This window comes from Coenobita brevimanus, chromosome 88 (genome assembly GCF_032717465.1).
Source record: "Coenobita brevimanus isolate Jiangsu-jjx chromosome 88, ASM3271746v2, whole genome shotgun sequence".
NCBI lineage: Eukaryota > Metazoa > Arthropoda > Malacostraca > Decapoda > Coenobitidae > Coenobita > Coenobita brevimanus.
Genome location: NC_137041.1, coordinates 4593974 through 4608178, shown reverse-complemented (window position 1 = coordinate 4608178; position 14205 = coordinate 4593974). Strand labels below are relative to the sequence as shown.

The 14205-nt window shown below is 41.6% G+C and overlaps 1 protein-coding gene across 1 annotated transcript in view; it reads left to right on the top strand.

Moving 5' to 3' along the window:
* LOC145411165 (carboxypeptidase D-like) overlaps window positions 1–14205 on the top strand; it is a 65869-nt gene that overhangs the window by 20047 nt on the left and 31617 nt on the right. Inside the window, exons 3-5 of the mRNA XM_080281220.1 lie at window positions 2378–2511; window positions 2711–2847; window positions 7639–7826. Coding sequence (XP_080137346.1) covers window positions 2378–2511; window positions 2711–2847; window positions 7639–7826 — 459 coding nt within the window. The remainder of the gene's footprint in view (window positions 1–2377; window positions 2512–2710; window positions 2848–7638; window positions 7827–14205) is intronic.

The following is a 14205-nucleotide window of genomic DNA, read 5'->3' as shown; positions in this document are numbered from 1 at the left end:
TTCCTCTTCCATTCTGTCCTCTTCTCCCTTCTTCCTTTCATCTCTCTCCGTCCCCGCACCCTCTCTACCTCCCATTACCTCCTTACCACCTCCCTCCTCATCCCTCCCCCTCTTCACTCTCTCTCTCTCTCTCTCTCTTTTCCGCATTTTACATCTCCCTTCGTCTCTCCTTTGTTTCCTTTTTTTTTTTTTCTCGTCCCTGTTTCTCCCTTCCTTCTTTCTCTGTCTTTCCTTCTTTCTCGTCCGTCTTTCTCTCTCCTTCCTCCTCTTTCTTGCCCCCTTTCTCTTGGTTTTTGATCACTACAATATCTTACTTTTCATCTATTTCATTCTTCCACGGACGCCGCACCCCTTCCCCACCCTACCACTAATCCTGCCTCCCCTCGCCTCTTAATTCCTCCCTTCCCCTGTCTCTCTCATTCTGACGGGGCAAATCAGATTCAGTAATAAAGAATTGAAAAGAAAATCACAGCCTTGTTATTTCTACTGTGTCTGTATCAGTAGGTTGGTTGATGCAGATATATTGTTACTGCGCTTTGAATAACTTGTCTGTACCAGTGTGCCATCAGGATATTTTTGGAACTGAATCTACATCACTAGGTAGGATTATGGATGTTTGTACTGCCGTGTGTTTTACAAGAATGCCTAAAACAATATGCTTTCTTTATATTTTTGTAATTAATATGTACCGTACTGTACCAAGGGGCAAGTGTGAATCAGGGGCAAAATATTTATACGTTAGCTGGAAGGAATCTCGACGAAATAACTCATCTTGGTCACTCATGAATCATCATTGTGACGCCCCCCCTCGCCGGATGAGCAACGGGTGTCCAATAAACTACACCTACGGCGGCAAATTCAATTGTACCTTCCCTGTCCCTTCGCAGTTTCGCTCACTTTTTTTCTCCACTTCCTCCACACTTCTCTTTTTTCTCACTTTCTCCTCCATCTCCTCTCGCACTTTCTTCCCCTCCTCCCCCCGTCTCTCTCTCTCTCTCTCCCAACGCATCCTCCCTCACGTGTCGTAATTTATCTTCCTCCTTTCCTGCCATCCCATCCTTCCTCTCCCCTTTCACCTCCCGTCTTTGCGTTCGTTCCTTTCCTCTGACATTCCCTCTTCGCCTTTCTTTTTGTCTCTCCTCACTTCCCTTCCTTCCTCTGACTTCCCGCCTTCTCACTTCCCATTCACTTCCCCAGTCCCTCCTTCCCTCCACTCCTTCCCGTCACCTGTCCTAACCATCTTCCTCCATCCCTCCTTCCGTCCCCTCCCAATCCTTCCTCTATTTCACCTTTACTTGCTATTCTTCTCTCCCCTCCCCTCTTCACCTTCTCTTCCTCCCAACTTCTCTTTCCTTCTGCTCCCTTTCCCTCCCTCTCCCCGCCTCTCAGTCTTCCTACGTCCTTCATGTCTCCTTTCACCTCTTTTCCTTCCCCATCCCTCTTTCCCCCAATCCCCCTTCCTTCCTTCCTCTCTCCGTCACCATCCCTCTCCCTTCCACTTCTTCCCCCCTCCCTTCTTCCCTCACCCAATCCCTATCCTCCCCATCCATCATTCTGCCTCTTTCTCTTCCCCTCCTTCACCTACCGCCTACCTCTCTCCCCTACCCTTTCCTCTTTTGCTTCCCTCCTTCCCCTCACCTGTCTTACCCACTTCCCTAACCTCCCTCTCTCCTTCCCCATCCTCCCTCTCTTCTTCCCCATCCCCACTCTCTACTTCACGTACCTCCTTGCTTTACACCCTACCCATCTCCTCCTACCTTCCTCCCCGCCAACTCTCCCTTCACGTATTCCCCCCTCCCCCTCCCATCCATCCTCATTTCCTCTGCTCTCCTCCCCTCATAAATCCTCATCCCCTTCTTCCCCTCATTTATCTTATCTATCGTCCATTTCCTCATATTTATTTGCCATTTATCCTCATTTAACCATATTCCTGTTGGTTATTGTTTGTTATTATTCCATTGCTGTCGGCCATTCCTTCTTAATTGTGTACATTCAGCCTTATCTGTCTCCGTTATCCCTTTTGTCTGTTTCTTTACCAGTGACCTTAACTACCGGCCATTGACCCATGTTGCACTACTGTATATCTAGTTTATTTATCTGCCAGTAGAGTCATTTCAGTCCTGGCCTACTCCCTAATGCACACCATGGGAAGGACCAGTGCTGTATCTGTTGTTGTTTGCTTTCCCTTATATCTTTTACTTCTTTATACTCATTGCAACAAACTATCATCCTTTTGCCCATCCCAGCCAGGCCGTGATCTGTGCGTACGGTGGTATCGCCATTAGGGTGATACACTACTTTGAGGCAATGTAGAAGAACCGCAGTCATATTTCTTTATACTCTTACTCAGCTAACCCGGGCTGTCCCCCCCCCCCAGGTCGTGATCTGTGGGTGATGGTGGTGTCGTCGTCCCCCTATGAACACATCGTGGGTCAACCCAATGTTAAGTACGTGGCCAACATGCACGGCAATGAGGCTGTCGGCAGAGAAATGCTACTGCACTTGATTCAGGTACTGTACACTGAATAAAGCAGTCTGGCAGCACTTGGTACACACATCCAAACATGCGGAATATCGGATGTAAAATACTGTAATTTACCGATAGACTTTCGTTTTAGTTAGTATATATGTTTAACTGAAGGTATGAGGCATGGTGGTGAGTGACGAGATAATAATATCGTTGTTGTTGTGTGTGTGTATGTGTGTGCAGTACCTGGCCAAGAGCTACGACAGTGATGAATACGTACGGTGGCTGCTGGACAACACCCGCCTGCACATCATGCCATCCATGAACCCTGATGGATTTGAGGTGGCCAGGGAGGGAACGTGCCAGGGTGGACAGGGCAGGTGAGCAGCATATGCATGTATCTGTGTCACTTCATAATAATTACACTTCATGAACAGACATTTTCCTTGTAGGGAGGCTGATACCCAAATTTTTTAACCTTTCCATATGCTGACGAAGTACGAAAAGGGAAGGGGTGTCTGAGAAGTGCATGTGAAAGTGTTTCACCAACTGTGTGTGTGTGTGTGTGTGTGTGTGTGTGTGTGTGTGTGTGTGTGGTATCCTTCCATGGGTAGTTTCCATGACGTCAGATAAGTGGCTCAAGTTGGTTATCCTGCAGTATCATGAATTTCTTGTATTGTCTAGGCAAAAAGGATATTGTTTTGACATTCCTGGGTGGAATATGCGTGAGGCCTTCCCTGTACATCAGACATGACTTCTTGTGCAAGGCTTTACCCACTGTTCTATATCAATGCCTATATACTCGTGTGTGTGTATATATATATATATATATATATATATATATATATATATATATATATATTTTTTTATGTGTCCGACTCTGGGCAAAGGCTTCAGAGCCTATTGCTTGGGGGGACTGACCTATCCCAAGGCCCAGTAGTCCTCCTACACCTCCACATGTCACCACTTCGGCGCTAACACCCACCATCCATACTGAATACATGCTAGGGCTGTCTCATACAGGATTGGTGTATTGGTATTAGCGGGGGTATTTTTACGACATGTCGGCGGGTCATCTGGTAGATCAGAAAAGTCTGTTTTTAGGAAATTCAAATCCTCAAACTGTTCCCTGCCCCAGCCGGGATTCGATCCTGGGACCACTAGGACCGCAGGCTGCCTCTCTACCGATTCAGCCACGCCTCCCCTATATATATATATATATATATATATATACATAAATACTGGATCTCAACTATGACGGACAGTTAAGTGGGTGCTGGTAGCATGTCCTTTCATATGCTTTCATATATTCGCGGCCTATCAGTTCAGGTCTATCAACGAAATTTACACACACACACACACACACACACACACACACACACACACACACACACACACACACACACACACACACACACACACACACACACACACACTTGCATACCCAATGTTCCAATAAATCAATAACAGGAATAACTCAACATTTCCTCTTATACAACAACTGATTCTCTCTCTCTCTCTCTCTCTCTCTCTCTCTCTCTCTCTCTCTGTGCTGTAGCGGGCGGCTTGCACATGCCTTATACGGTCGGGTCAGGTCTACTATACAGGTTCAGACCTTGTTTTATGGGTCTTGAAGGACAACTGATACTTAGTTCCTAGGAACACACCTTCCTCTCTCTGGAGACGTAGCCCACCCCACCCACTGCGACACGCCCGCACACATATAGTTGTGGTGGGATTCTGAAGTGTAGAAGGAGAAGTGCGTGTGGAGTGTGTTGTAATGGGTGTGACAGTGAGTGGGCGTCTGTATGTTATCAAACAGACAACGAAAAAGTACGAATACTGTATATGAGATCGCAGGACTGGACATACTGTTATTACATTCTCTTAAATGTCTGCCTCGCTGGGACTGACCCTAGACCAGGAAAAGTAGAATGCGTTGGCGCATTCCTTGCCGTCCCGAATAATCGCAAATAGTATAAAAGTATTTCCTCGTATAATATTGTTCTAAAATATATGCTGAATTATTATATCACGAAATATCCAGTACGGGAGAACTGAGAGTAAACAGTATATTACTTGGTAGAAAGTTAATTATAATGACAATAACATCCGCCACTTAGCATCTCAATTAACCTAAAAATATATAATCAACATTCGTTGTTCCTGTTAGAATTTCCGCTTAATAATTACTTGAGGGAATAGAACTTGAGGTAGCTATAATTATCCTTCGGTTACAAAATCAAATTGTAACATTATTATAAACAACAAACTTATATACAGATACACCAAAAAATATTAGTTCGAACTCCACGAAGGACGGTCCTTTCACATGCATGGGGAACTTGTAAAGCTGCCTGCCGCCAGAGGCCACCATCGTTAACTGCTTGTCCGTCCCGAGTACGTGTTAAATTACCGTGATTTTTCTCTGTTGATGTGAGAACCTGTGTGGCAAAATACTGTCGTACATTATTGACGTATTGAAAAAGCTTCGTAACAAAAATATAACAGGGGAGAATACATTGCTTTCGTTGGTTAATATCCCCGAAAATGGAGCCGAGTTTTTAACACCTGGCACATATATATTTCTTTTCGTCCTTTTTCATGAAGGTGCTACGAAGCTGAGTTAATTCTTGCCTCCGGAAATGTTCGATTTATACTGTAGTTTTAGCCAAAGCACTTGTTTTGTTTGTGTCAGTCTCCTTTGGCAGAAATTTCATGATGATGTATTAAGTTATTCTACATCACATCAGCCATCCGAGCTCAGAGACAGGATAGGTCATGATCATATCTTTCCACATAGGAGGGTTGTCCCAAAATATTATCTCTTAAATTACTAAGGCAAAAATAAATAGCAATAGCCGCCCTTCAGGTATTACTAGAGCAACACAATTATAAAACTAAAAATAAACACACTAAAGACTCACGTAAAACTGTTTGGCCAAATTTCCTCATCAGACAGTTCCTCCTGGTTTATTCTGTCGTAACTCGCTTACATCCGGGTTGCGGGGAAGCGAGGGCAGGCAACAGGTTCCGTCCGGGTTATGTTATGGTGGCCCCTTCTGTGTACGCTTCTGCCACTCGTGTATGTTTTTGGTACTTGCTTCAGTGTACACTTTTGGTTTAATGGTCTTATGAACGGATCTTGAATCTGGCTCTCTGTTATCTTGTTTTTGTTTTTTTCTTGGAACAGTTTTTCGGGCTCCTGGCCTTTGGTTCCTTCTTTCTTGCATTTAATGTTTTGTGGCACTTGTTTCTTAACGGTTTATTATTCATGATGCACCTTAAATTCCTTTGTATGTTATTTATATCGTTTTAATATCGCCACGGTCTGCATCAACATACACGAAGAGAGTGAAGTGTAATCATAAACGAAGACGTGTATTGAAGTAACCAAACAACTTAAACATGTAGTAACATTAAGGGTACTAAGGGTCTGTACGTTATAACACTCATGTACATAACGGCACCCATGTACGTTGACACTCATGTACTTTACGGCACCCGTGTGCTTTATGACACTCATGTACATTACACCCGTGTACGTTGACACATATACATTACGGCACTCGTGTACGTTACGACACTTATGTACATTACGGCACCCATGTGCGTTATGACACTCATGTACATTACGGCACCCGTGTACGTTGCCATGTACATTACGGCACCCGTGTACGTTGCCACTCATGTACATTACGGCACCCGTGTATGTTGATAGTCATGTACATTACGGCACCCGTGTACGTTGACACTCATGTACATTACGGCACCCGTGTATGTTGACACTCATGTACATTACGGCACCCGTGTACGTTGACACTCATGTACATTACGGCATCCGTGTACGTTGACACTCATGTACATTACGGCACCCGTGTACGTTGACACTCATGTACATTACGGCATCCGTGTACGTTATAACACTCATGTACATTATGGCACCCATGTATGTGCTGGGATTCACGTGTACATTAGGGTACCCATATATGACACTTATGTACTTTGCGGCACCCATGTACGTATTGACATTTATACGCACATTACAACACCCATGTACGTTATGACACTCATGTACGGTAAGGCATCTGTGCGCTTAGTACAGGATGGCACCCGCGTACATACTGACACTCATGTACGTTATGGCATCCGTGTACGCTGTGGTACTCGCTCTCGTTACATTCGCGGAAGTTAATGCACATGTATGACACCTGTGTTCGTTGTCACCTGTGTAGACCATAGCATGAGAGTAGGCAGCGACGCACCAGAGAGAGAGAGAGAGAGAGAGAGAGAGAGAGAGAGAGAGGGAGAGAGTTCAGGTTGATTAAATAATTTTTTCGGAAGTCATTAAATTGGCCATACTTTTTTTTTATTTTTATAACATTTATGTCTTTACAATAACACACCCCAAATAACTCTTTCTGTTCCCTCACTGGTGTCCCGAATGCGATTATTTATGGCAATATACGTATTAGTGGAAAAGATTTGTAGTATATGACTTGTAATTTCTTCATTTCCTTTTCCTTTACCCATCATCATCATCATCATCATCATCAGTAGCCCATGATAGACCCCTGCAGGATGAACACTTTTCCCACCTTTCTCTACCTTGATTAATCACCTGTCAGCCTGTCCCATTCAGTAACAGAAAATTGGCTCGTTATACATTACTGTTACATGTATCTCAGCCTTTCTCCCTTTGCCTTTTTTATTTTGCATTCACGGTCACAATCATCACCATCATCATCATCATCATCATCATCATCATCATTATTATTATTATTATTATTATTATTATTATTATTATTATTATCATCATCATCATCATCATCATCATCATCATCATCATCATCATCATCTAATCCTGTGTTGCCCCATGAGAAGCGTAGGAGCCCGGGGCTAGGCAAGTTGGTCCTGACATTAAACATCAGCGACGTTCTGCGTTTATCTCCCACCTTTTCCATTCCTTGTCTCATGTCCCTTCTCAGCCACATCAGCGTCCTTTCCAGTTAAAAAAAAAAAAAAAAAATGATTCCTGTCTACCTCGTATATCTCATTTCTCTGACATTTCATTCCCTTTTTCCCTCCCTGCCTTCACCTGCCTTTGCCTGTGTGAAATATGGACTTGTTGCCTGACGCTAGAATGTTCGTATAATTAATTGATTTTTCAGATATAACTCACGAGGCTTCGATCTCAACCGAAACTTCCCGGATTACTTCAAGCAAAACAACAAGCGAAACCAGCCCGAAGCCGAGGCGGTGAAGCAGTGGGTGTCCAAGATTCAATTTGTACTCTCTGCCAACCTCCACGGGGGCGCTCTGGTCGCCTCCTACCCCTTCGACAATTCTCCAAACACTAGTGAGTCGCCAAGAAAATTCAGGGTTCTTTATAGGGGATACTTACACAAACGGAGGGCGCGTTTTGGAAATCCTGAGTTACCAAACAAGCAAAATTTTCAACATAAAATCTTGTACAATAGAGTAGTTATACTACTACCACTACTACTACTGCTACTACAACTACTACTACTGCTATTATAACAACTACTATTAGTGCTACTAGTACTACTACTACTACTAGTACTACTAATGTAAAATTTTTGTTGAACGAATTTTGATATCAAATAAAGCAAACCCACTGGATCAGGTGACGTATTACACTGTCTTATTCTTGCTACGTCTAAACAATTTTATTACTCTAACTGGAGACTTTTTATAGTGAAGGAATCAATGAAAGCAATATCTAATTCCTTTGGTCCGAAAATTGTATCCTAATCTGACTAAAATCGCCTGATGGTGGCAATAATAGAATATAAAATGCGTCATCAGAGTGAGGTGGTTAACATTTTACAATCAATCAATCAATCAATCAATCAATCTATATATATATAAAAATATATATATATATATATATATATATATATATATATATATATATATATGTATGTATATATATATGTAAATATCTATATCTATATCTCTACCTATCCATCTATCTATCTATCTATATCTATATCTATCTATCTATCTATCTATCTATCTATCTATCTATCTATATATATATATATATATATATATATATATATAATATGTATATGTAGTATATATTACATGTAATAGGTAGTATACATGATATATATAATATATGCATATAAATAATACTTTTAGTCATGTATATTTTTGTTACCCGAGGATTTCCAAAACGCTCCCTGGTGGCACAACTGAGTAATAACGTGAATTTGAATTAAGTAGCAGGAGTTAGCCTAATGATAAGGGAGTATTTAACACTAAGTATGATAAACCATGTAACATTACCGTGGCAAGGGCAGACTGTGGTTGAGATGAGATGTAATTTAAGTAATGACAGAGGCTGCAAAAGGGAGTAAGGAAGAATATGACAGTTATATGTTTGTTACTGTACCTAAAGTGCTATGAGAAGTTATGTGGGACAGTGTGATCTGTATAAAATATATAAGTAAATAGCTTTTATTTCCAAATTAATACTAACACACATAGACATGTCTCTTCTTAAAAGTCAGGTGTATTCTTCATTGCTTAATCAGGAGTCTGTTAGCCGTGTTATTAAAAGAGAATGGAAAATGTGTATGTAAGCCCACATTTTCTGACTTGTTTACGAAACAACTGTGAGTATGTGGTTAGTCGGCACCACATGTTACACAGTGCATGCAGCGACAAGCTTTTGTTGCTGTGGCTCCAGGTTCATCTGAAACGTAAATCCGGGGGACTGCAGACTGAGGCTGCCGTTCTCCTGCAGCCCAGCATCTTGTTTTCGGGAGATTCGGAGAGAGGTGAGAGACGTTTGTTGAACCGGACAGCGGAGTCTCCCAGTTAGATCGGTGCCAGTACGTGAAGTCATTTCCATACAACACCAGCAGCGCGTTACAAAAGCCAGCCACATCATAATCTCATGTGAAGCATAAATGGCTGTAGAAAACGGGGCATTGCTTACACATTCCCATTCTGTTTTAACACCTTCAGTCCCAGAACGTGTTTTTCATTTTATTCTTGTTGCTGCCAGCCGATTATATCCCACTTCCGTAGTAAATGAATGGTGTTAATGTTGGCTAAATCACTGCCTTCGAGCAGTCTGTCCTAAGCTGAACAACATTGTCTGGTGGCATCAAAAATAGAATACAAAAGACATTTGGGTGACAGAAGAGTTAAGAATACGAGAGTGTTTGAGGCCGTGAATAAAAACTTTTGTTCTGGTAGGGAAGGGTTTCATGATGCGCAGAAACATGCACACAATTTTTACAGGTCAGTGGTAAATTTGAAAACACGCATACTAATAGATTAATGGTTTGGGAAATGGTGTTGGATAGTCTCAGCTTAATGGCTGTGTTAGTGGGAGAATTAGTTTTTGCAGCATCCAACAGCGCCATTTATCAAGCATCAGCCTATTATTTCTGAACGTTTCTTCACGTTTTTATGGTTGATAACTGCTGTAGTTGTAGCAACTCTCTTTACAGTAATTTGATAACTAATCAAAACAAAGAACAACTTTAAGAATTAATGTAGGCCTATCAGTTATTCTGCCTTTGAGATAACGTTAAGTAAAGGACGGGAGAAAACACCTCTTCCTTTCCTAATCTAATCCATTGAAAACAATGCATGTCATTGATAAGATAAACACTTTATATATATATATATATATATATATATATATATATATATATATATATATATATATATATATATATATATATATATAACGGTGAGTAAAGGCTAAATATTATCCCCAGTAATGAAAAACATTAATTGTAAAGTCTAAACATTACCCAAAGTGTCCAATACTTTTTATGATTACGTCAATGCCATAATCAGGCTGTGAAAGCCATAAGAAATGAAATTCTGTCTATTTCATTGCCGTAACTGACAAGGAAAACAACTACTCTCTCAGGACTGTGATATGCAACCGGGTAGTGTGATGAGTAAGGTTGGAAGTTTGGAGGGTGAAGTGCTTGAAAGAGTACAACAAGGAAGAAAGGTTGCTGGTTCCTTGAAGGCAGTGATAAGAAACAGGGAAGAGAGCATGGAAGTGAAAAAGTTACTACATGACAGTACTGTGATTCCAACTCTAACGTATGGAAGTGAACCTTGGACGTTGTTGGAGGGACACAAGTCAAGAGTGAGAGCAGTGGAAATGAGTTATTTGCGAAGTGCCTGTGGAGTCACATGGAGAGAGAGACTGACGAATGAGGAGGTGAAGGAGCGTTGTGGTGTGTATGTGGATGTGACAGGAAGCGTTAGGAGAAACACACTGAGGTGGTTTGGCCATGTGGGGAGGATGGAGAGTGAGAGACTGACGAGGAGAGTGTATGTGAGTGAGGTGGAGGGGGAGAGAGGGAGTGGAAGGCCAAGGATGAGATGGGGGGATGAAGTGGAAAGGTATATGGGAGAGGGGGGTGTGAATTGGGAGCAGGGCAGTGAAATGGCGGGGGAAAGGGTGACGTGGAGGCGATTTGTTTGTGGCCATCCCGTAAAAGGGATTGAGGCGTCTGGAAATAGATAGATAGAGAGATATTTAAAGTCCAGGTGCTGTTTTCAAAAGCTGAGTTTCGGGGAGAAAAAACTTGAGGGTCTCCTTTCATTTTTCTTCTTATCTGATGTGCAGTTCAAACTAGTGCACATGACGTCTCGGACAGGTGGCAGTGATAATGTATTAGGTTTGTACAGTAAAGCTGCAAAATGTCAGTGATACTGGTTTAAGACTATCGTTCTTTCGTCTTAATTTGACTCGGATTTTCGTCCGTTTTTCGGCTTATTTCACGTAGCTTAATGGCAAAATGGTGCATATAATGCTGAGACCACATCATTTAGATAGCATATCATCGTGACTAGCATAATATTTTAGTTTCAATCTGTTGCTACAACTCAGTGGTGGGCAATTTTAGGCCAAGGTAAAGTAAGAAGGGTACGGCTACCGTTATTCAAGAGTGGAGACTCCCCACTGCTCCCACCAGCACGGCCTACGGGCAATATTCTAAGTGGCATAGTAGTAAGCTTCGTAGCACTTATTCCATAGCGATATATTTTGCCTACGACGTACCAGGTATCGCATGTTACATAGTTTTCATATCGACGTGGTTTATAGCAGTAACATGTAAGTAGAATATTAAGATGCAATAGGCAAAATAAATCGCTGAGAAGGAGGTGCTACAAGATCTCTACAGCAGAGCCACTTGTAATACAACTGTTTACCGCAGCAACCAACAGACACCCACAACTGCCACCCACCACTGCCCACTGTACTAACTTAATCTTCTCGTTTCTCTCGTTAAGTTAGCGACTGCGACTTGAAGCCCCTGTGCGCAGGTATTTCCACGACCAACTACAGTAATATAGTTATGGAACATGGCATAGATTCACAGCGAATTTACGACCAATATCCTCTCGCAACTTTAGATTTGTTTTTGCAGGAAGAACGAAAAACGTGGGAAGAGTCTGTGTTCTCATTTCTGATCTCTCCTATAACAAGTATTTTCCTCTCGTAACTATGATCTGTTTTTGTAGGAAGAACGAGCATAACGGCAACTTTCTGTCTCCTTCGGTTCTTGTCTTTTCTATAACACTAAACGGTAACTCAATCATTTTTCTCTCTTAACTAAGATTTGTATTTTGCAGGAAGAATAAGCGACTGTGGAAGCTTCTGCACCTACTGTTTCTTGGGATTCCTGCAGCAATAAGAGCAGCTTAGGACAATTATTCTCTTGTAACTAAGATTTTTTTTTTTTTTTTTCAAAAAGAACAAGGCAGGAAAATTCTACACTCTCCCACCCCGTTCATGAAAAGATTTTACAATCTCCATGTATATGTGGTATACTGTAAATGTATGCAGCTGAATAAGAATATGCAGACAGACATGCTGCAACAAACATACCCAGGAATGCAGTACTCAGAAAGCCGCATCCCACTGCTGCCACCAAATGTTGCCATTTGGCGTGATAAGTTTGGTTTGTTAGGGAAGTTGTGGTTGGTATTGGAAGCAGTTGGTAGGTAGCTGTCACTTATGATGTCCCTCTGGTGTGTAGCTCTCTCACTAATAATGCAGTTGTGGTCGAACGCATATCAGTAAAACCTACTGTGTCTTCTGCCGATGATGTGGCGTTCAGTATTTTCTCCCCTATGATGCGGCTGCCAGTAATTCCTCCTGGTTCCTCAATACCTGAGAATAGGATGGATAAAGGGAGAGAAAGAGTGCACATGGGTTTTTATCTGTGGTACCGGTATGAGTACAGTAGGCCAAGACTTCAAGCCTTCTTTCTAAGAGAACCAGTTAAATTCTGCCTCGAGCTAGTGAGTATAGGCATTCGTATGTGAGCCTGGGCGGATATAGCTTTCTGAGTACTGGGTGTCCTTCTCAGCAGTCAATCTGAACACTCCTATATCAAGTAAATATTTACCATTCACGCTTGTCCTTGCTGCAAAGCAAAATTTAGCCAGTAAACAGAATGGAAGAGTCTACACCCCTCGTCCTTACTGCAAAAACAAGTCATAGTTAAGATATGGGGAAATTCTACCCTTTCCTTGCCCTTACTACAAAAACAAATCATAATTACGAGAGGGAACTGATCATAAATTTGTTGGTGAATCTTAGCCTTTGCCTTGCCCAGTCCCCATTAGCGAAAAACCAAGCATATTTATTTTGAGTTTTTTACTGTAAGCGTTCATATTTTTTTTTCCTTAATGAATGATGGAATATATATTTCTTTATTAAGTACATCCCATGGCACTGCTAATTTTTGTCCGTATTGAGATTACATAGAACAATACATATTAAATTTTTTGTATAATCACCTGCATGCGTATTTTCAAAAACGAACACAACCGACCAAATAGAACAGAATATACCCTAAGATTTGCCCACAAACCACAAAACTGGTTGATAAAGAAACTGTTGCCGGAATGTGAAAAGAAAATCATAATTATAACTCTTGCCAGCAGAGGAATGTAATTTTAAAAACTCAATATCCACCACATTTAGTCATTTAGTACAATATAGCCTGTTATTATTAGTACATTTGTTGGCTGATGTGTTCTGATCACTGGAGGGAGAATGACTCGGTTTATCTTCAAAGCACAGTCTGCTGAATTCTTTTAAATCAGCCATTAAAAATATAAGAAGTGTAATGAAAAAGCTTTGATATAGTGTACGCAAGCATGGCCAGTGATTCACATCTTTACTAGTTAACCATCAGTCACTAGCTGCCATATAGCACTGGACAGTACTATATATATCTCACCAGTGCACTGTCATACAACAAATCTCACTAGTGCACTGTCGTATTATAAAATCTCACCAGTGCACTGTAGCAAGGACAACGTTACGTGACGAATCACTGTCGATTTTTCTTAGGCAAATTTGTTCCACACATTTTCAAAGATGATCAATGGAAGCACTGTGTCATTTCTTCCTCATGCCATGCTAACTGACGTGCATCGGATCCAGCATTCTTATGCCAGGATACAGCAGGTGATGAAACTTGAGTTTACCGATATGACCGAGAGAACAAAAGACAGAGCTTCCAATGGAGAGCTCTAGTGTGAACAAGACCTCCAAAACCTCATCAGTAAGACTGCAGAAGAATGTCATGGTGCTCACATTTTTCGACATGAAAGGAATTATCCAAATAGAGTTTCTCCGAGATGTTCTGTTAATGCATCTTTTCATTTCGAAGTTTCGACATTTCTGAGTTGGGCAGCACGACAAACAACGC